Below are 23294 nucleotides of genomic sequence, written 5' to 3' on the forward strand. Positions count from 1 at the left end.
TAGTCTTTGGAACTGTGTTGCTTTTATTTCTTGAAATGCAAGATGTCTAATCTGGTAAAGACAGCAGATTGTCATGCCAAGCACAGTCATTGTACAGGGTTAAGAACTATTGGATTACAGATCCTAATTATAGACTCTTGTTGGTTTACTATATCTTAATAGGTTGTTTTCAACTTCTGATTCCATTTGTCATCTCTTTTGTAATCATGTTTTTAATAAACTTTCTGATGCATCTTTTAATTTGTTAAACCTGTATTCTGATAGCACTGCCTGGATTCTACCTCATGCCAATTTTAGTAAATTAGATAATTTAAAGTTCAAGGTCCTTATACTGAACATCTCTTCTCTTTTGGGTTTGTTACAACAAACTTCAAGTTATACTGTTGTTTGAATATTTCAATATTTCACTTTGGTTTCTTGGTTTTCAGATTGCTTCCAGAAAAGCTATAGATGGTGACTTTCTGTAGCCATTTTTTCTGCCTGAGCCCCATTGTAGTCAGTGTAGATTTACATATTGGAAAGTAAATTAGAAGATATTAGTACTTTTATGTACTGCATTTACTTTATGATACATTTGCCTTTTGACATCATCTTTGTCATATTATTTTGCTCTCAATGAACTTCCGGCTTGGTGGATGCCTGGACGCCAATGGGGAATGTGCCACAGAGAACATTATTTGTCTGTGGCTATGCCCTGCAGGACTGGCCAAACAGGATTCTTTCAAATTCAGTGGAAAGCTGTCAAGATAATTAGAGTTTCAACTATTGGCTGGAATGTGGCCTAAATTCCTTAACTGATGAGTGGGAGGAGGTCTTATTTACCTTAGATTGTTGCTGATGTTCCTCACCATGCAGCACATGGCTCAGTTCAGCTGCACTAACAGCAAGAAAAGTATGCGGTCCAGCTAATATTGCCGTCACTTGAAGCATATTTTTTGGCACTGTAATCAGACCAGTGGTGAAATGGAGTCTTATTTATAGCAGCTTTATAATATTTCGCCTGTCACCTTTGAAGACATAGCACACATAGGACTTCACACACAGTACAGACCAGGACTTCAAGCATGCTAAGTATTATGCTTGTGTCAGGGCGGCAAGGGGCAAGCCCAGATGAGACGTAGTAGTAATAGCTCTTTATCAAACTACTGGAGCTGGAAAAAACACCTCTCCTTCTAAGTGAGTGCTTTTATAGTTTTATATGTGGCCTCATTTCAGAAATTTTGTGTGAACAGTTCAGTCTTTAATTATGACATGCATTAGGGAGGCTCGGAAACTGATTTGGAGCAGTGCATGCCCCACAAATGAAAATTGCTGGATAATCACCTGGTGTAACTTTAATTTTCTCATTTTTAATTGCACAATCCCGTGCCTTTGTTACTGCATACCATTGAACACAGAATTATTGTGTTTTTCACGGCAACAAAACACTCGGAGCTCAACAGCCCTGTCCTCATCTGCCCTTGAACAGAAGCAATGTTTCGGCGTTTTAACCCTCTGGCCCCGGTGACGCGCGTAGGCCCCGTCCCGCTCCCCTCACGCAGCTCACCCCCGCCCCGCCGCTAGGGGGCGGCAGCGGGGCCGCGCACACCTGCCCCCCCACCCCGCTGCGGGCGCTGCGCCGCGCCGCGCATGCGCGGCCCGGCCCCGCAGGTCGGCCGAGGGGACGCGGCGACGGCGGCGGCCGCTCCTCTCTCGAGGCTCGGCAGGTACGTGCGGCGGGGGCTGCGCGGCCCCGGCTCCGCCAGCGGGAGCGTGCGGTGCCTGCCCGGGCTGTGGCTCCTCGATAGTGCTGCTGCACCTGCCCGCTGACGCGTCTCCGGGAGCCTCTGTCCGGGCGGGCGGAGCCGGCGCCTCCGGCGAGCGCTGCCTCTAGCCGGGGCGCCGTGACCGGGCGCGGGCTGGCTGTGGCGGCTGTGGGTCCCTGCCCGGAAGAACGCGGGGACAGGTGACGGCCCGGGCAATGCCGCTCTGCTCGTCTGCGACGGGAGGGCGTCCCCGGATCCGTCGAGGCTTGCGTGGGCACGGAAGGGGCAGTCGGCGGCGGGGATGCGCTTGTCCCCGAGTCCAGCCGCGGTCGAAGGCAAAACTGGGCAAAAGTGTTTCTCAGGAATCACCCTGAGAGGAAGTGCCGGGAGCACCTGTCCTGGGGGAGGCAGCGGCCGCGGACAAAGAGCCATCGCATCCCCGGGGCGGGCGGGTCGGAGCAGCTGCCGTGCTCTCCGCGTAGTGCCTGTGCGGGGCCCGAGGGGAAGGGCGGCCCGGCGGCGGTGACCGAGACGAGGGGAGGAGGGATGCGAGAAGAGGCTGAGCTAGTGCTGAACGCTTCGCCTCCGCTCGCAGAGCTCTCACCCGGCGGGGCGGCAGGTGCGGATCAGGGGAGGGCGCCGAAAGGGGCAGAGTGAGAAGCGGGGGTAGGGCCGGGCAGGGCCACTCGTGGGGTTCGCAGATCTCACCCCCTCGAGGGGTGCCAGAGCAGCGTGGGCAGGGGCCGGAGTGGCGTTTTGCGCTGTGGGACAGTGGGGCTGCGCTCATCTGTCGCGTTTGTGGTTGCTTTATGGTCTGGCGAGTGATATTGAGTGTCATACTTAGTTGCCCATAAGTATTCTTGTAAGCTAAAGTAGTTAAGTAGCATATTTGACTTCGCCTTAGTTTCTGATGTAGTTATGTTGGACAGTAAGGCTCAGAAAATAAATTTTGGTTACATCTTGAGTTCAAGCGATGAGCTGTGCAGAAATTTGTGCTGCCAGGGTGCTGATGCTCCGCTAATTCTCCGAGAGTCGCGGGGTTTTGGAAGTAGGAGGGCACAGAGTGACCAAAGGCTTAGTGATACCCTCAGAGTTTGTCTTGCTGACAAAAGCTACAGTGTTTTCATGAGTTTGAAAGTGTTGTCTGTTTTGTTTGCAGATAATGTACTAGGTTTTGTTGCTTGGTTTGTTTGCTGTGCTCATTTTAAAGCATGTTCTTAGGAAGTCTCAAAAACAGTTATCTAGATAGATAAAATAATTAATCTTCTACAGACTTGCTGTAACTGAAATTATCAGCTTCTCTTTTGAAGCAGATGTAAGGTTATTCAGACTAGAAGTATGTATTGGCAGCTACCATCTGTTCAAATATTTGTATTCCTCACTATAGGGCAAAACCTGAAATCTTATTGCTTTAATATTTTTATTGTTGTTTCTATTATAGATTTGTTTAATGAGTTTTTGGAAGGGTTAAAGTTTGGCCTTCTGTTTTTGTCTCTTGGCAGTCATTCATCCGTTGTGCTCGGTTAATGTTACCTAGTGAGCAAAGAAGGATAAATAATTTACTGTTCTCATTATGCTTTTAATAAATAACAAATGGGAGTGTACCTCACAGCTGCGACTGGAATATCCATCTTATTCTGCTATATTTAAAAGGAGATTTTTTTTTTCCATAGAAGAATGGAACAGTCACAAGAAGCATTTTGATTATAGACTGCAGCTATCTTCATAGCTTTTATTGACTTGGTTTAAAAATTCATGTAAAATACCAAATGAGGTGGTCACTCACTGTTCCACTTAGGTTTATAGATTTTCTCTGAAAATAGAGCTGTCCTTTGGATTTTTATTTTTAAGACTCTTTTTGATACAGCATGTAAAATATTGTCTTACTGTAAACTGTCAAGACTTGTATTAGAGAATTTATTAGCATTAATATGCTAACCATTTTTTAATAAATTAAGAAAATATTTCTTTAAATGCATTTGCAGATACGATGTCAGGAAATTAATGGTAATTTTATTGAAGTTTAAGTTTACTTGCTGAATATCTTCAGTGTTAACTGAAAACAAGAGGGTCTTTAGGTCTAAGTCTTGGCAAGAATGACACTACAGTCACTGTGATAAGGTTTAAACCTGAGATGGGCTTGTGAAATTGTTTCCAAGATAAGGCAGAACAATGCTCTACTTTAAAAAGAACAGCAACCGCAAAGAGAATAATATTTTCAGTTTAATTAACTTGGTTTGAGAGTCTTTGTGAACAGAACAGCATTCCTTGAATGTTTGTTTACAATGAAAGTTTGCGATATTCTTTGCATCTGCAAAGCATTGACTTTTCACTCTAGAAAGAGGTGTACTATCTACCAGACTCTAAACCGTGTTTATTTATAAGTTTCACAAGCACTTCATAAATATAGGTCATTGAATCTCGTATGCTACTTGTTTCTGTAAGAGAGACACTGTCTGTACCTATATTTTTCTAGTTGAAGATACACCTATAATAAAGTTTTTAAAAGAGCTTTTTTTAATCATAAGTTCATCAAAACAAAAATTCTTTTAGCTTCATAAAATCCTGCTATCAAGTAGACTGTGCTTCTTTTAATACAGTGCAGAAGAGTGTTTTCAATGCATAAGGTGAGAGGAAAAATAGAAGACCTGCATCGTAGTAGTATATGACAGCACTAGAGGGAATGCAGTAGAAAAATATTCTCACATTAAACCAAGTGTGTTTCTGCTAGCTGTTGAGTTCTGTAGACTTGCCAAACTTGAAATTTATCTTCCTTTTTCTGTCTTGCCTAATTTATCATCTATTGGTAAATACATGGTGTGAGGTCACTTGAAAATAGAACTAGAATATGTAAAGACTGGAGTAGTCCAGTGCTTTCTTACTTTAAAAAAAAAAAAAAAGGTTTTGTTTTGTGTTTCTGGAACAGAAATTTCTATCACAATTGCAAAATTTTCAGACTGGGAATTACTTTTTGCAAACGTTAAAGGAATTCCTGTGTCAAATCTTGAATTGTGTTCGTGCAATCAACGGGCATTGATAATAGTGTTTAAACTTGCTTGAGATCTCTGGCTAAGCTTAAATATAAAACAGTTAAAGAAGAAAATCTACTAGACTTGGTCCTGTGCCTACATCTCATTAATATCTTACACTGGATAGATGTAATTGAATTAGTTTTGAACTTGAAATTAATGCCTGTATGTGCCTTACAACAATTTAAATTTTAAACCACCTATTTGCATCTGATAGGTTTGAAGTAGCACGACTTAATTGAACTGCTTCTTTAAAAGGTATTTATTACTCCACTATTCTTAATTCCCTCCTGAGTTCTCTAGAGTTCAAAACACATTATGTTCCTGGCTCTATAATCCCAAATACTTAAAAAAAAATCCCTAAACCGACTGAGAAGAATGCAGGCCCAGTGGTGGGCTGATGGCAGTCGTTTTGAGGAAAAATCCACTCTCCAGACCCCTCCCAAATCAGCTGAAGCAGATGTTGGAGTCTAATAAATGAAGTCTTTGAGACTCAGTTACATATTAAAAGGCTTGCTGCGTGCAGGTTAAACCACAGTGGCTAATAGGCACGTTCTTTTGGTAAATACTAACTACAATTTCCTCTTGGTGAAAATGTTTAGAGGTGTTAACTTTCTTCCTTAGGGGATTTTTTTTCTTCCTGCTTGAGCAGGTAGCCATTCTGTTAGGATTGTACTCTTTTACTATTAAAGCTAAAAATGAGATTACTGATGATGTGTGAAATGTTTGGTGTTGGCATTGCTTTTAAATGGACTCTAGCAGTCAGGAGGTTGTTCAGAGTTATCTTCAAAGTATCTGGTATTCAAAAGCAATCTGTGAAAGACTCCAGAGTTTGTAGTAGGTGGTTTAAAAAAAAAAAAAAAAAAAAAAAAAATATATATATATATATATATATATATATATATAATTTTTTTTTTTTTTTTAAGGAAACAAACCACAGTAAATTACTGCCTTTCTGGGAGTTTTCTAGTATTCAGTTATTGGGTGCTTTGATTCAGACAAGTAGCTAAATTCCTCTTAGGGTTGTAACAGAAAAATTAGGTTAAAATATTTGTGGTTCTCAATTTCTGTTAGAAGCTTTACAAAGTGTTAAACCAACTGTTGTTAAACTGATTTCTTTGTAGTATATTTTTGTTTACTATTAGAGAAAATAACTGATATGAGCATAGTTTCCTCATGAAGTTTTGGTTAGTCAGCAGTGCAGGTGTGGCAGCAAAAAGGTAATAGAAGGTGACATTTTGTCAGCTCCCTCCAAATTTGCATTATTTCCAGATGAAAGCATAAAGACATGACTTATTTTGTTGTTTTATCCTGATTTATTACAATACTTGACTTTTTAATGTGATTCTAATTGCATAGTATCAACTGAGACAAATATAATCATGTTTGCTAGGCATTAATGTGATTCCAAGCTTTCACCTTATATTAATGTGGTAGGAAAAATACTGAGAAAATTAATTATTTTATTTAACACATGTACTGCCCTGAAATGTCAGAATATCAGCTTTTGTTCACTCACAGTATCAGAATTACTACTAAAGAGTGCTGTGCCAACACTGTGTGGATTTTTGCACACAGTCAGCTTGGCTCCTAATGAAGCTCTCTGCTTACCATTTGCTTCATGTTCCTTCACAGCAAGGCTGTTCACCGCTGCCTTAGTCAATAATATGAATCCTTCCTTAAGGAAGCCTCTAATCTTAAATGAAATTTAATGTGCATCTTTAATCCTCCTGCCTTTGTTTACCATTACTTTGAAGAGTTCTTTTCCAAAAGAGAGCTTTTAATTTTACAACCACCTGGCTTTTTGCATGTATGCTTGGTTTATTAATGTGTGATGTGTCTTAATAATGGTGTTGGTGAGTCTTGAAGCTGAGATACTTAATATGGTCTTCTTTGTCTTATTTGGGTGTTGTACCCAGCTTCTGCCTGCTCACTGCCTAGTGAGAAGTAATCTTAGGAAGGAAAAAAGTTGTGAATGGAAAGTGTTTTACACAGATGGTTTGCTTGAGTGCCCATTTGACAGGCTATGGGAAAAAAATAGCTGAGGGACTTTATTTTCAGCTCTTCCAGGAATAACTTGTATAACTTTTTAAACTTTTTTCATTCCTGCATCTGAAAGAGCTTGTTTTTTGATAGCTGAGTAGTTATGCATGGATTTATTTACTGTTAGGCTGAGGTTAGTATTTCATGTATATGTAGAGTGATAGTCCTGTAAATGCCCTGATCTTTTAGGTTTGGGCTCTTTCTTTTTTTTTACTGTTAAAAATACTGCAGGATATAGGCAGGTTAGGTGGAAAAGCTGTAGAAAAGAGTTAAGTGGAACATTTCTCAAAGGAGTGGGACCATGCAGGTAGGATAGATTCCTCCCATCCATCCCCTGAACTATTTTGCAAGGGTAAATTGATGTGATGTTCCAGAGGGGCAGCTAGAAATGCATTTGAACATTTGAAAGATAATAAGTAGGCTTTCAATTGTTTTTTCTCTATGTGAGCCAGCATGGCCTTCTGGGCTTCAGAATGCAGATGTGTCTGTTAGCACAAATATATAGAATGGTGCATCTTTTAACCTGTTGCTCCAAACAGAGAGCCCTAAGATTTGTACAGAAATAGTAAAATAAACAAAAAAGCAACAAATAAGCTTTTCTTGAGCCTTTTTTTATTCTTGGAAAAGGCTAAGTAGTATTTTTTTAAGAACAATTTTTGAAAAAAATGGCAAAAGTCCAGCCCAATGGGGTGTGCAACTTTAAACAGTCAATGGTACTAGTGGTATGAAGTTCCATGATATCTCTATTGAATATCAAGGCAGACGGTAAGTTTAAGTGTCTAACAATGCATCTTTCAAACTTGAAATAGAAACAGCAGGGTGTACGTGGCAGGGGTGTGTTCCTGTTTTGGTCTCAGGTGGGTCTCAATTTCTACTTTTGTTGCGTGGATTTGGATGCACTTTCCTGGGTGCTGTAGAAAAGGCAAAGCTTCCAGCAGCCCTTGTACATCCATGTTCATAGGCTGTGTCTTGTTCGTTGTGAAGGCTGTAATCCAAAGTATTGGGAATTGTAAATGACAGGTTGGTGTTGTTGCCAGTACAATGGTGTTTGGTACGACCGGCTTAGTGGTGAAAGAAGCGAATGGTGGGAACTAAGAAAGGGAAAGTGTATAGATGTGACCCTGACTTTGAGATCTGCGACTTGGATATTTATCAACTGGGGTGACAAACTATAAAGATGGCAGCATTTCAGATTTTTAAATGTAAAAGAATTATGTAATAATTGCATTGTAGAGCTGAAAACATTCTTGAAATTAAACTTTGAAGAAATGTCCTGTAGCTGTGTCAGTTCCTTAATTTTAATTTGTCTACTTAACAGGCTTTATCATGATATAGAGCATGAGGCTTCTAATAGTTAAGGACAACTATAGGGAAAACAGCAATATTTGCCAAAGTTACTTTAAAATATGCTTTTCATCACTGTTATGGGAAAGCTTCAAAGCCCAAATCTGTGACAGTGTTTTTTTGTGTAAATCATACTTGTGCAACTGCTCTTGATAGTTCAAAATAAAACAAATTTCTGCCTAAAGTTTTCTGCTGAAAAGGAACCCAAACCAAAAATGTTCCTTTTTATTTGTGTAAGGTCCTTTGTGTCCCTTAAGTCTGGGCAATTTCTTAGAGGGGTGTGAATCTTTTTTTTCCCTTTCACTTTTTTCTTTTCTTTTTTTTTTTTTTTTTTTTTTAGCAGTTAACATATTCTTGCTGTGTGAATGGTTGAATTTCTCGCACATGTACCTGCTGATGTAGCAAAGCTCCTTTTTTCACACTGTATGCACACCATAATCCTTGAGATGCAGATCAGTTTTGAATAGTGTTCTTTGAGTTTAAAGTGACCAGAAAGTCTTAATTTAACTAAAACACTACTTCATACGTAATTTTGGGATTCTGTTCTAGATGTCTTCTTGTGTATTTTTTGAAGTAGCTAATGAAGTGGGTGTGCATGGAAGTTGATGGCATCCTCTCTTCATGGTTATGACAATCATTTTTTCAGATCTTATCCCTGCCTTGTTTTTTCAAGTGAAGGATCCAAGCAACTTTCTGTGTAAAATGCGTGTTATTTTGTTTAGATTTTTTTTGCAGATTAAGTATCTTTTTGAGCCTTTTCTCTCTTCTGTATTTATGTAATGTGGAAAAGGTTTGGGGTTTTTTTGCAGTGAATAATCAGTGCTAAGTAATTCCTTCACAAATTTCTTCATACTACTTCCAACATACAGTTTTGAATTATGCAAAGATTTTTGTCGTCTCTGATAAACTGATGGAAAGTAGGACTAGTAAAAATCACATGTTGTACATGTTTTCTGTTGATCTTATGAAAAACATATGTAATTAAAAAATAAATCGAAAGATTGTCAGTTAAATTGCTAATTCATAGTTCTTTTTACCTATAATATATTTTTGGCTTACTTGTTCACAATTGTAACGTTCACTTAATCATGTGATGTGTTAAATACATAGCATCATTCTTCATGAGAAATCTTACTGGCTAAGTCTGTCATTTCAGTTAACAGTTAAATAATCAGATGAGTAATTTAACCAAAATCACTATGGACTGTAATTTATTTAAAGGTGCACTGATTTCTGTCCTAGATTATTTGCTTCATTGAGATGAAAGCTGGTTTAGTTTTAGGTTTAGAATTTTTTTTTTTCTGATTCCCAGGTCTACCCCTCTTTCATGAATGAAATATATTTGTTTTGAGATGAAACAGCTCTAGATTATATTAAAAATTACCTTGTTTTATGATGTAGAGCATGTTCTTGATTTCATCATCCCTTTTAGATGCAGAGTTTGCTGTTAGATCTTCTGGACTCAACAGTACAATGGGTAGGAAAAAACCCACATTTTTGGTGGTTGAAGTTCATACTTTTGCAGGAGTAGTCCACGGTTTCCATTCTATCACGAAGTACTCTGAACATATTTGAGTGTTTTTAAAATTCAAATAGCTGTGAGATATATTTAAGTATTTCCTGTTTACTTTCTGATAATGTGGTTATTTCATTTAGGAATTCATATAATGAGGCTTTTATTATGGCCAGTGACCCTTTGGAAGGCTTTCATGAAGTGAACCTCGCTTCGCCTACTACACCAGATCTTCTTGGAGTAAATGAGCCAGGGACTCAGGAACAAACTACCTCACCCAGTGTAATCTACCGACCACATCCTTCTGTTGTGTCCACACCAATCCAACCCAATACATTAGATGTTTCTGACCTTCCAACGCAACCTGTTTATTCATCTCCCAGACAACTGAATTGTGGAGAAGTATCAGGTGTCAGGTAAATGTCACGTGTCTTTTTATTTAAATTGTTGGTGTTTGTTGCATATAAACTATTTGCTTCAATAAAGATACAATTTTAATATTATTTACAATGTTGTGATATTAAATTGTGTCCATAATTATATATTCAACATCACTACTGCCGTTTCTAAAATACTTACTCTTTATGTATTATATGAATAAAAATTATGTTGCTTTCTTTACAGCATCAATGTTACCGACGCAGTACTTTGTTCTACCTCTGGACCCCAGAGTGGGTCGTTCAATCACAGTAATGCCAGGAAGGAGAGCAATAACGTAGAGAGAGAGCTTTTGCAGGGTACTACAGTAGCAGATGTTGCTGAAGGAAATGAAGATATTTTTGGGTTGAGTACAGACAGTTTATCTCACTTACGGAGCCCATCTGTACTGGAAGTAAGAGAAAAGGGCTATGAACGGTTGAAAGAAGAACTTGCAAAAGCTCAGAGGGTAAGGTTTGTTGTCTTGTCTCCTCTCTCCTTTTCTCTCCTCAAAGTGTTTCTAATATTGCAGAATGATAGGTGGGCCAGAAGGTGCACTTGAAGTCTGCTCATTTCTTATAGATTTATAATAATGTAATTATTTAATGTAAAATTTTCTAAGTGCAGTGCTGATGTCTTTAGAATTATTCTTTGATAATGTTTTTTTTCTAGTGCTGCTGCTGCTACTTAACCATGGAAGCTTTTGCTGTAATATTTGGTTAAACGCAGTGTCTTTTTGAAATGTAGGCTTTCCTGCATTCTGACATTTGAGAATAGGAGTAATTTTCTGTCATTCTGTTGTTACTGAATAAGTATTTATAGACACTGATTACATACCTTTCAAACTGTCTTTCCTCTAGAGTTTAAAAGTGTAGCATGTGTCATGGAATTTACAAATGCTTTAGAAACAGGAGTGTTTCATAGGGGAATGCCTGCATAGGAAAGAAGCTGTAAAAATGTCTTTGGTGTTCTTTAGAGTACTGTTAAACCACACTTCAAATTGAATATGGATACCTTTGAAGACACTGTGTCTCAGTTCATTAATATTTGTAAAGCGCTTTGTCTTGTTTGGATGGATGGTGCTATATAAATGTAAAGCCATTATTTATCATTTTAACATTTCTCTGTTTTTGAGGAGATTTTGTGCTATTTGTATCTGTGGCCTTTCTTCTCCTCTAGGTGATTCCATTCTTGTTTGGGTTTAAGATCATCTTGTGTTTGAACTTGCTACCTCTGTTACATTATCTTGTTGGATGCAGTCATCATTACTGTCATAGTGAACCTTAAGTATGGATTCAGACATTGTTTTTTCTTTTGATTGTTTTATTGCTGAGTAGTGGCGTCCTTTGCTAATATGTGTGTTTGCTTAGCTTTTGACCACTGAAAGAAAACATTAACCTGAGCTAAACTTGAAGACCTTGCATGTGATGAATATATAATCCTAGCAGTTAAACTTGGAACCCTAGAAAATAAGAACAAATTATCATCTAAACTTTAGAAAAGTTCTTTGCAGTATACCAAATTACAGCTCATGAACTTGAAAAAACCACAACTTGGATCTGCTACTGATAGCTTGGAGTGATCTAAAAATCTTATTCCAATGTATACTACTTTGTGGTATACTTTCTTAAAGATTGAAATGTTTCCTGTTTCACTCTGAAATTTGTTAAGGCTGTTCTTAAGGAAATGGCACGAAGGCTGCTAGGACATACTTAACTGCATGTTATATGTGTTAAAGCTCTTTGTGTGGTCTTAACAAAAGCAATTCAGCACTAACTTGAGACTGCTGATATCAGAGTTCTTGCTAATTCTCAACTCTTCATGTGATTCTTGCCAGTGTTACGCTGGAGAGGTAACTTGCTTTGCTTGTCTTTCTAAATTTGCCCTGTTTCAGAATTGCTTAGTCACGGCAGGGGTCTGTACAGACTGTACAACAATAAACCTCGTTCCTTTCATTATACCCACTTTCTTCCTCTTCCTGCATGAGGACTGTTTTTTCCTATCCCTAGCTCATCTCTGTTATCTTTCTTCCAAAACTCATGGCTGTTCATGTAGTGCTGTATTCTCTGTGTGTAATTCATATGTCATACAATCTTTAGTTTCAGTATTCAGTTCAAACCCTGTAGGGATGTAATGAATAGGTAGTGTCTTTGTATAACTGGTTGTCTTTTGTGTAATGGCTTTAAATTCGCTCTAATTCTCTGTGCTGTTTACTAGTGAGAAAAATGAGAATTACAATTTGCACTTGAATTTAGTGAACTTACTGAGCCTGGAAACTTTACAGGCTACAGAGAGTGAACAAAGTAAATGCAAATTTGCTATTTTGCATTTTTCATTTGTTCCAAATTTCCTACTCAAACTGTGTGCTATTGTACTATACATTAAAGATTGATTTGAATTTGTTGCAGTTGTGATCAGAAAGGGGACTAGAAAGGAAAAGGAAATTTTAAAGTTTAGGGATCCACTGATTTTTTTTCACATTACTTGGAGTGCAACTTTTTTTCTTGAAAGTGCTGTCAGGTTTTTTATATTAGATAATGTATGTATGCCATGTAATTGTTAGACATTTCAGTATGGTTCCTGAATAAATTATTCAGTAATAGAATAAGGTGGGTTTTTTTCTCTGCTTTATGTATGCCTTGGATTTCTCAAGACTATAGACTTCTTAAAATGAATGGCATCACTGGCAAGATTGTTTAAAAAGTCTTCCAAAAGTCTGTGTCTTGGTGAGAGAAAAATACACTTTCTACTTCAATCTAGACTGGTTGCAGCATCAAATCATGTCATGAGATTGAGAGGAAGGTTGGGTCAGAGCTTAAAAGCAGTGCTGAACTCTGTATTAATGGGGCATATACGATTTTACATATTCTTGCCTTAAAATGTTCCCTTAATTAAAATGACAGAATTTTTCAATCTTTGAGACCATTCAGGTAATTTTTTGCTTATTTTTTCACTGAAGTTGTAATTTTTGGCTATATTCTGAAGGTGGAGATGAGCGGTATTTGCTTTAGATCATCTGAACCTTTGTTGTTTCTCTAATCTTCTAAAGCAGCATCAGTGAAATTGAAAAGGTGTTAAAGGACTTAGCGATTGTAGTGCCTGGGACCTTATGTCCTCACATCTCAATGAATTTATATTTTCTCTGCCATGTTTGGATTGAGCGCTGTCACTGTGGTTATTGACCATAGGTCAGCCACATGTAGACAGCCTCCCAGAAAATAGTGGTGGTCTTTTGGTACGTGGTATTTCTTGATACACAAATTTAGTGGAGTCCTTGCAAGGGAATACCTTTTGCTTTTCATCTGAGTTAACCAACATACTGCTTGTGTTTTGGATAGCTTACCTGTAGTTTCTGAGCTTTAGCATTTCAAAGTCATGTTTTTCTTGAATTTTTGTGTGATTCGACCCAAAGCTGTTTTTGTCAAACGAACTGATGTTTTAGCCCTCTTTTTTAGAGCAGTCTGCCAGAGATGATGGTAACAACGTGTTTGGTTTCCATGATTCCCATGGTCTTTTAGAGTAAGGTCTGTGCGGTTGTTAGTAACAAGTAAAACCATGTTTGCCTTTCTCTAGAAACATGTGAAGGAATTCTGTTTTTCTAGTAGAGTAAAATTGATTTGTTTTCCCCCGATAAAGTAATTTTTGTGAAAGAGGTGATAGTTTAGAATGTACTGTCAATTTCAACACAGTTTGGGAGCCTGATTCTCAGATTTAAAATTTTCTTTTGAAGGCTTCAGTTTCTGTATGCATATTTCATCTCAGAAACAAACTAAGTATTTGATCTCTTGTCTTAAGATCTGCAGTAAAACATGATATTTTAAAACTCTGCATGGGTTAATCAATAAACAGGTTCACAATAACTACCCAGGAATTCTAGTAGTACTATACAGTACTGTTCAGCATTTTAAATTTTCTGTTATCTTCTTTTAAGTTAACAATAAAAATGAGGGTGTGTTAGAACTGTACTGAAATGTATGCTTTCAGTCTTTTCTAAAATCAATTTGCGGTTGAATTGTAAGGCCACAGGCTTGTGATGGTTAAAAGGTGCATTGGTTTTTTGAAGGTGTTTTAGCAGTTCCTGGCTGCCTTTGATGAAAGTTTCCACACCTCTTATGCTGTTTCAGTGCATTGTAGGCAGAGAAATTTTCTCAGGTGAGTAGAAAGAAGACTACATGAAAGCAAAATAGAAACATCTTCACCCACGCCATAAGAGAATTCAATAGTTTGTGAAATGCTGCTCTTTGAAAGGCGATCCTGGATCATCTGTCACATCAGATCACTCCCTTGTGAATCTGGTTGCAAAGGACTGATTTTTATGTAGTTTTTTAAACTTGTGTGCTGAGTGAAGACCAGTCAAAATGGTGTGCATTTAATAGGAATACTTAGTTGACAACTTCAGAATTCAGCAGTATGCCACAGTTCAGAATTTAGGTGATATCTGTAGAAAATGTCCTTTCCTTGGTATTATGCATCTAGTTCTGACTTGGTTAAATTGCTGAGCTAGATGTAGGATGATTTTGTTCTTAGAATGTAAAGTGTGAATGGTTTTGAAACAGTAATTTGGAATTCTTATCTCATGTTTCTTTTTAAATACCCACTCTGTAGTCTGAGATGATCAAAGAGAAATAAACAACAATATGACCCTTTGATACAGACTTTTTTTAAACTGTAAGGCTTTTTTTTTTCCCATGCAAATTAATTTTTTTTCTTGCCTTCTCTGTGTTTGTAGTGTGCTTTATATTAGTTCCTCATCTTAATGTAGTTACTTTTTCAGAACAGTAATGTATAAAGGACTGCAGCATGAATGGTTAGCACGCACAGTTGTCTTTTCTGCTTCTTTATTGGGTATGGCTGGGAAGTCTCCAGTAATGCCTCTAAGCCACAGGCAGTAGTTATGTTTCTAATAACTGCTAAGCTTTCTGCTTTAGGCACTCTTCATTTCTGCCCTGCCTAAAAAGCCTGAGCTTAAATTTGCTTGACAAAAATAATGTCTTACATTATGCTTCACCTGAATCATGTCGTGGAAACTTGCCTAGTGTTTGACAAATTCAGCTAAGCAGCCCTGCATAGTAGACTGCCAGGTGTGGTCTTTTAGTTAAGAAACTTTACTCATCTGCCTAAGTTTTAATCTAATCTCTCCTAATCTTTCCAATTGCAGGCAAGATGTAACTGTTTTATGTAAGCAGTGTAGCGATAGTGTTAGGTGAACCTGGGGTAGTTTTCCATGCACTGTTAGTTTGACAGCTCTTGATGTGAATATTGATACAACCTGCTTTTTAAGATGTATTGATGCATATGTAGCATCGTTCTTATGAATCAGGGAAGTAAGCCAAAGGAAATGAAATGTTGATCTTTCCTCTGCATTTATAGGAAAAATTTCAACTCTTTTTTGAGCTTTAAGAATTTTGCATCAGAATCTTCCATTTCCTGATTAAGGAACTGTACTTTATATGGGAAATACTTTAAACCAACACAAAATAATTAATTTTTCCCCCTTCCTTTTTTTAACCTCTTTTTTTTCCCCTTTTTTTTTGTTTAGTTTTTTGTATTCCCTTCTTCTCATGCCTCCATCTGTAGCTATTTTCCTGCTGCCTTTTTTGGGGTATTGTTTTGAGAAAGAGATAGATTCTATGTGCAGAATACTAGCTAGCAGGTAAGATTTGAATAGAATTTGAGAAATACCGTGTTTGGGAAAATCCCCATTATTTAAGTGGTACCTCACAAAATAGTTGCATATTGAAAGCAAAAAAATCCAAATGACAAATAAACTAGACAAATAAAAATCAATCAAAATGTTCAAAGTTAAAACCAAATAAAAGAAGGATAGAATAATGCCTTTGATACTAAATTATTGTAGAAGAGTCCCTAAAATCTTGTCCAGTCTAGGAGCTGAAGTCAAACAGGACCCTTCCCTGTTTGAAACAGAAAAATCTATTGCCAATTTCACTGCCAAAATTGAGAGCAAGACCTAATACCAGCATGCTACAAGGCAGGATGCAGTTTCCCACATAGTTATATGCAACATTACTGCAGTCATGAAGAGTTTGGAAGAAATACTAACCACCTTCCAAAAACACAACAGAAGCTGCCATTTGGGCCTTTTTTTGTGACTTGTGACTGGCCTCCCACAGTTTTCTGAAAGCAGCTATTTTTTTACTGGCTTGTGGAGATTTTCAGAGCAAATCATTGCTAGATTGCATTTGAGGTCTTTAACCTACTAGTGACAGTCTTTGGTTTTGCATTTCAGGAATGATGGCAGTGTAGTACCTTTCTTGGCGGGGGAAGAGGGAAAAGAGGAGATGGATGAGGATGCGAAGGGAGCTAGGGCCAAAAAAAGTTTGAAAGATCAGAATTGGCTGCTTTTCTTTCTTTTACTTTGTCTCTACATCCTTCTCTTTCTGCAAAAGATTCCAGGGTTTAATGGATCAGGAAAGGGAGAAGAATTTTCTTTCAGACTTCTTGTCAGCCTTTTTCCACTTCTTTGCAAAGTACCCCAGTTTATCCTCAATATGGATGAAATTGGGCATATGTGACCCTTATACTACCAAATCTGTGTTAAAATTTTCCTGTAGAAATTATTATGGTCAGACCTTCACTCAGATTTTAGTGGGTAGGCACCATAATTTTGAATTTCATTAAGTTGCTTTAATGTTATTTATACCTCTGCATAAACAAGGGCACAGATATAATTAAAGTATGATTTTTAGGAACATTGTAAGGAAATATTTGGAAGACAGTATTTATAGTAAAATATATTTTAAGATTCATTTAGAATTGCAGATTTTCCTAAGCCAATGCTTTTTAATTTTTTAAAATAAAATTCTAATTTTTTTTTTAAAAAGGATTACTTTAAGCATATCTTAAGGAATGGGTAGACTAACTGGTGTTCTGTCTGCCCCCGTAATTAATTTGATCTATAGTTTATGTGAATACAGCCTTTTATACTTCCAGGAAAAAGAAAGGGTTTTTATTTCAGAGTATTTTGGAAAGGTTGGTGTTTAGCCTAGGGATACATTAGATTGTCCTGGTATAATTCTGTACAGCAGGAAGAAACAGCTATATATGCATAGCATTAATTTATTTGTTTTTAGTGTTAAGATGACTATTTTGAAAGGCTTTGTTTAGCAAAGGTTTTATGCTCCTCTGATTATTTGCTTTTATTTTTTTGTCCCCCCTCTATTGTGGTATTAGCTTTAAAAGGCCAAGTTACTACTCTAAGTCAGAATAAATAACTTTCAATTTTCCATAGGAGCTGAAGTTAAAAGATGAAGAATGTGAAAGGCTTTCTAAAGTGCGAGATCAACTTGGACAGGAATTGGAAGAACTTACAGCTAGTCTGTTTGAGGTTTGTTGGAGTCTTCGATGTGATATACTTAAGGGAAGCGGAGCCAGATGTTTTGTGTAGAACCAGTATATTGTATGCTGAATTTTTCTGCAATAAGCGCATAAAGGGATTTGTGTCCTGAAGACTTGGGGGTGTTGAAGTAAAAGCTTATGAGAAAGCAGCAGAATTTTCACTTAGATGCAAGACACCTCAGTGAGCTTGTCAATCTGCCTAGACACAAAATGAAGAAAATAAGGGAAATATATCAGCTTATTTTTTGGCATAACTATTTTGAGACAGCTTCTCTGTCTGACAACAAGGCTATCTAGATAAGAGCTAAATTTGGGGTTGCCATGGTGACTAAATAAAAAAATAACGTGGTTCCAGATGAATGGCGGTAGCAAGTACATAACTTAACCATGCTTCCAGCTTCTGAATTTTGGCTCTGGCAGCATGCAACACCCACAGGCTTCAAAAGAAACATCAGTGTTGAGTGATGCAGCAGGGTGAAACCTGGTTACCAAGTGAGAGGCCTAAACATTCAGTGGAACCTTCACATTTGGGGAGAAGGCAGTAGTACCAGCAAAGATTGAGAGATTGTATTAGACAGAAATAAAATGCTAAATCCATAACTTGAAGGAGGATCAGTTCTCATTTTATCTTAGGAATTTATAGAGGAATGCTTTGGGCCTAAATTGTGGTATCTTTAACTGTCAGAATAAATTTCATAATCCATGGATAATTTATACATTTGCTAAATTGTAAATATAGGCTTTCAGCGTTAGCATAAAGATACAACATTAGGTATGTTTTAGAAGCAGTGTTTAAGCCTATGAGCTTGTATAAAAGTGCTATTAAACATTTGAAAATACTGACATTCAAAAATCAAATTACAAACTACATCCTGGTAGAGCAATGTTACTTCAAATATTAAGCAGTTTCTTTGTGTAAAAAAATTAATAGAAGAGTGAAAGGGTATTTTATAGCATAAATACTTGTGTATGCTTGGGGGGAGGAAAATGTTGGGCAGGTATTTTAACTGTGGAGGAATAAAAGAAAAATTATCAGTGAATTTTTTTTATTTATGACGTTGCATTGCTTAGAACAGTATGCCAGTTTGTTAAAAATATGTTTGAAATTCAGTTTATTAGTAATAATAGTTTGAGTTGGAATTGTCCAGACTCTTATAGGCATGTTACTCTAAGTTTTCTTTTGTGATTGGATTTCACTTAGAGGCTCTAACAAGACACAGTGGTGAGGTTCATTGATTTTTTTGCACTGGGATCTGTAGCCCTTGAATTCATGTTTAATTTTGAATCCCACTAATTTCAGCAGCCATATAAATGCATATGCTAGGGCTTATATTGTTGCATCCCAGTGGAGGACTGAGACTTGTTTTGCACAGCTGGGTGCCTATATTACATTATTACACTGTAATAGCACAGTAACATGCTTTGCTTTCAAAGATGCATCACTACACAGAAACTGCATGGTCAATGTTAAATGTATTTGTACACATTGTATAAATGTGTATGTTCCCATTCCTGCATGTGTCTTGTTACTTGAAAGAATTTTACAAACCCATACTATACAGCTGTGTTGTATGCTAGTGGGAACCAGATCTTTTGGTATGACAATGTATGAACTTTCTTGTTTTATTTATATAGTGTCCAGATGTGCTAGGCGCTTTACAGATATGAAAAGGATCCTATCCTAAGTAATTTGGTTGGTGGCTCTGATATTTCGATTTTTATTGCCTTCAGTAAGTACCACATGAGTACAGTAATTTGATTGTAGGCACAAATTGCTGGTTCAGAGCCTAAACAAATACATTATACCAACAAAAGGCTTAGAGTTATGAGGTAAAAGGATGTTGGAAAAACCCTCAGTTCTTTTATGCTTGCTTCTTTATTGGCTTAGCCTTGTTTCTTTACTTGGATTGTTTTATTAGTGCTTTTTCCATTCTACTTAAAAAATGTTTATTAAATGATGAAGTGTTTTTATGATGTTTTGTCCATTTTATTGATGGCAATAATTTAGACTTCACAGTTGTTTGACTGCTTCCTTCATGCCAAAATTTGCAGTTGTCTAAAACTGGTTATTCTGGCTACAAGATGGGAGAAGTTCTTTTGAACGTGCCTATGTTGCTTTTGTTGCTACTGGTTAAGTCTTTCTCATGGGGGTCAAGGAACTTGTCAGCCACTGAAGCTTGACTGGAACTTGGTGTTCATAACAGGTATTGTTCCTGCTGGAGTGGGTTGGGTGGAGTTGCTGAATTTCTGAATCTGGGCTCAGGACCAAGGAGAACCTTAGTTGGTCAGTGATGAACCAAAATCATAGATTTGTGGGGATTTTTTTAATATAGCTATTTCAGACTATTGCACATCAATAGTCACAAGTAGTCTTCATGAAGCAAAAGTATGTCATTAGTTGTTGGATTTTTCATAAATTTGTGTGAAGCATTTATACTAGCTAAACATCTTTTATAGGAAGCTCACAAAATGGTTAAAGAAGCAAATGTCAAACAAGCTGCAGCAGAAAAACAGTTAAAAGAAGCACAAGGAAAGGTGAGTTTTTCCCGAACTTGTTTGCTTTGTATATTCACGTTGTTTTAAAGCTGAAGTGTGAATCATAAAGATGTAGATAGAGCATTACCTGTATACATTTTTAGAATATATACTCAGTTGTTTTGTGTTGCTTGACATATTCACATATTCTTAGTGAACACTCATGGACACGGTATTTCAGCATGATGTCAGCCAGCGAGGTGCATAGGAAGCCAATGCTACTACATACAATTGCAATTGCCTAGGCATCTGTGTGTTAGTACTGGTGGAAGATGAAGTTTTGATTTGCACCAAGATAGCTGGACATCTTTTTTAATTGATTTAACGTATCTATAAACAAATACATTTTTTATTTGTTAATGACTTTATTCCCCCCTGCCCTGTGAAGATTGATGTCCTCCAGGCTGAAGTAGCAGCATTGAAAACACTAGTACTGTCTACTTCACCAACTTCTCCAACTAAGGAGTTTCAGTCTGGTGGAAGAACTCCTTTTAAGAAAGGCCATGCAAGAAACAAGAGTACAAGCAGTGCTATGGGTGGCAGTCATCAGGACCTTACCATGATGCAGCCAATTGTAAAAGACTGTAAAGAGGTAATGTACAAGTATTGTTCTCTTTTTGCTGATAAACTGGCTTTATTGTTTTGTTTTACTCACAATAAATAGAGCCTATCTTAAATCTTCATTTAATGCTTACTATCTTAAGAGATATTTTTCATTAATGAAAGAACTCTCCTTACATACCAATACGTAGTGATTTTTCCAAGTTTTATTTACCTTTAAGTCATTTAGGCAAGATGAGATAAGATTTCAAATATTGGGATTGCATGTGATGATTAAAAAACCCCAAACAATAAACCAAACAGTATAACTGAACGATAAGTCCTGGTGGCTTTTTTATGAAGTCCATCACTGAAAGTTCGTAAACTTTCTCAAGCATTGTATAAACTGTCATAGAAAAGAGAAAGAGTAATTTTATAGATCAGTAGTGGGTGAAAGAGGCCAGGACAAAGATGATATCAGTAATTTATTAGAGAACAGGTGGAATCCTGGGGCCTGGTTGGGATTTTTTTTTTTTGGTTGGTTTTTTGTTTGGTTGGTTTGCTTGTTTTTAAATCTCCTTGTGTCACTGAAAATGGGGAAATAATGAGGCAAGGGGTTGGTACTTGAGTCCTTGGAATGGTAGTAGCAAAGACTGACCAAAGTGTTGAGAAGGAGCTTATTTTACTGGGTGGTTAGTAGAACAGCAGATGGAATCCAAAAATCAGTAAATGAGAAATGAGACATTTAGGGAAAAAATGCAACTAACAAAGTTGCAGTTGTGAATTTGGAAAGAGCTGCACTGTGCTGGAAAAAAACCTAGTGTCCTTGTTGATCATTGTCTGAAAACCCCATCTCAGTGTTCAGTGATCATCAAAGACCTACAGAGACTTAGGGGTTCTTAGGCAAGGAAATAATAACAAAAGAAGAAGTATTATATTGCTGTATAAACATGTAGTAAGAGTGTTTCTGTACATGCAGCTATGATATATTCATCTCAGAAAGGACACTGTGAAAATACCAGAAAGTGTGACGTAGATTGTCAAACCTAATGGAAAGATTTCTGTGTAGATATTTGAGGTAGAAGAAAAACCTCTGCAGTCTCAGGTGACATGGGGAAGATGAATGGTGAGCAGTTATCAATGAATTACTGAAAACTCTGGAAGCTAGAAGGAAAATAATTTTTAGTCAGTACATAATGAAACATGGTCATGAGGAAGCAAGATTAAAAATATGTTTAAAATAAAGTCATGCAAAGTGACAAAAGAAAAGCCTCTCCAGCTATATAGAAGATAGGTATGACATTTGGTTTAGCAAGCTTCTTTAGCTACTGACTGCTAGGTGTTTTGAGGCTGTAAAAGAATATGTATCACCACCCTTCCCCTGAGATGTCTCTTCAGCCAGCTCTGTGGCTGCTTGCTATTGTCAGAGGGGTAACATGCAGACAGGATCTTTGGACTTTAATTTGCCAGTCATCATTAACTGCATTTGTACTAGACACCATTTTACTATAAACCTAGAAAATTAAGGCATTTTGCAGTTTGTGTTTCATACTCCGAAAAAATCAGATGATTTACATCCTGCTTGCCCACTTTTAGTGGTATCCAGGATTTTTCCTTAATAAAACTGAATCCTTGTTGCCCTTCAGAAAAGGGGAGAACTGGAATGGAATCCACTTTGTAAGCATCACACAGAGGTCATGACTCAGTGAAGTTTTTAAGTGTTGGGCAAGAGTGAGAGACCAGAGAAATCTGTTTTGCCTCTGTTTCTCATGGAGAGAAGGTGATGATCATGGAAGACATGCTGCAGAAGAACCAGTCTGCCTGACACTTTTCTTTAGTTAATTCAGCTTTTTGTTGGCTGCATAAGAAGACACTTCAAGGCTGCTCAAACTGCTGGTGACCTTTTCTTCCGGTGATGGCCCAGGGAATCACTGGGAAACACATGGGTTTTCTACGCACTGGGACTTGAGTGTTTTTATTTCTCTTCTGAGCAGGAGTATTTAATGGAATGTACAATGGGGTTAAAAAAGCAAGAGTGCCTTTGGCATGGTAGCTAGGACATTGTTTTAAGCAGGGGATACATGCCTTCCCAGCTGTTCCTGTTATCCAGTGCTTTGTCATCTTTTTTACTGGTTTTATTTATAGCTGCTCTAAGGTAAATTTTTTTGCATTTCTGGGAGCTTGGGTCTGAAACTGTAGTTCAGTCCCCCTACTGTTTGTGCCACTGAGTTGTTACTATTTGGATCTTATTCTTCTGATATTGAGTGACTTGACTTCTAAAGGGGTCAAGAGTACCCTTGCTCAGGGCTGTGTGTTGGCCCTTTAGATCCTTTTGCAGAGTCTACCACCTAGAGCTTTGTGCTGTGGGATGGTGCTGCATGTAAATACAGGCCAGCTCTCAGATTTCTTTGTGGAATGTAGACAGAGTCGTGAGTGTCTGGCTGTCCACCCTAAATTGCAGTGGAGCTAGAAAGCTGCATCCCAGGGAAATATTTCCTAGCATGTGGTAATAACCTCTAGGATAAATAGACATGTCTAATGAATTTAGATATTAAAAAGATTGAGATAAGTTGAATAGCTGCTTAGCTCTTAAGCAGACAGGTGTCATCCCCTCACCAGAAATGTTGGTAAGTGCATCAGTGTTGTTCAAAGAGCTGAGATATTTTGCTTGTGTCATATTTACTGTAATGAAAGCATAAATAATTTAACTGGAATTTTTATTACATTTGACTGTATATTTAATTTTAAGTAATCAGAACTGGATCTAGTGAA

General features: G+C 37.5%; 1 protein-coding gene across 3 annotated transcripts in view; it reads left to right on the forward strand.

Moving 5' to 3' along the window:
- The first annotated feature begins 1630 nt into the window (after window positions 1-1630).
- Window positions 1631-23294, forward strand: part of RAB3IP (RAB3A interacting protein) — a 32893-nt gene continuing 11229 nt past the window's right edge. Inside the window, exons 1-6 of one of the 3 annotated variants that reach the window (XM_040061920.2) lie at window positions 1631-1706; window positions 9818-10090; window positions 10299-10560; window positions 17341-17436; window positions 19905-19982; window positions 20371-20574. In XM_040061920.2, coding sequence (XP_039917854.1) covers window positions 9843-10090; window positions 10299-10560; window positions 17341-17436; window positions 19905-19982; window positions 20371-20574 — 888 coding nt within the window. In that variant the 5' untranslated portion in view covers window positions 1631-1706; window positions 9818-9842. Of the gene's footprint in view, window positions 1707-2343; window positions 2365-9817; window positions 10091-10298; window positions 10561-17340; window positions 17437-19904; window positions 19983-20370; window positions 20575-23294 lie in introns of those variants that run through there. The other 2 variants (XM_040061921.2, XM_040061922.2) reach the window with 2 other exon arrangements.

The sequence above is a fragment of the Hirundo rustica genome, chromosome 4, assembly GCF_015227805.2.
Source record: "Hirundo rustica isolate bHirRus1 chromosome 4, bHirRus1.pri.v3, whole genome shotgun sequence".
Classification (NCBI taxonomy): domain Eukaryota; kingdom Metazoa; phylum Chordata; class Aves; order Passeriformes; family Hirundinidae; genus Hirundo; species Hirundo rustica.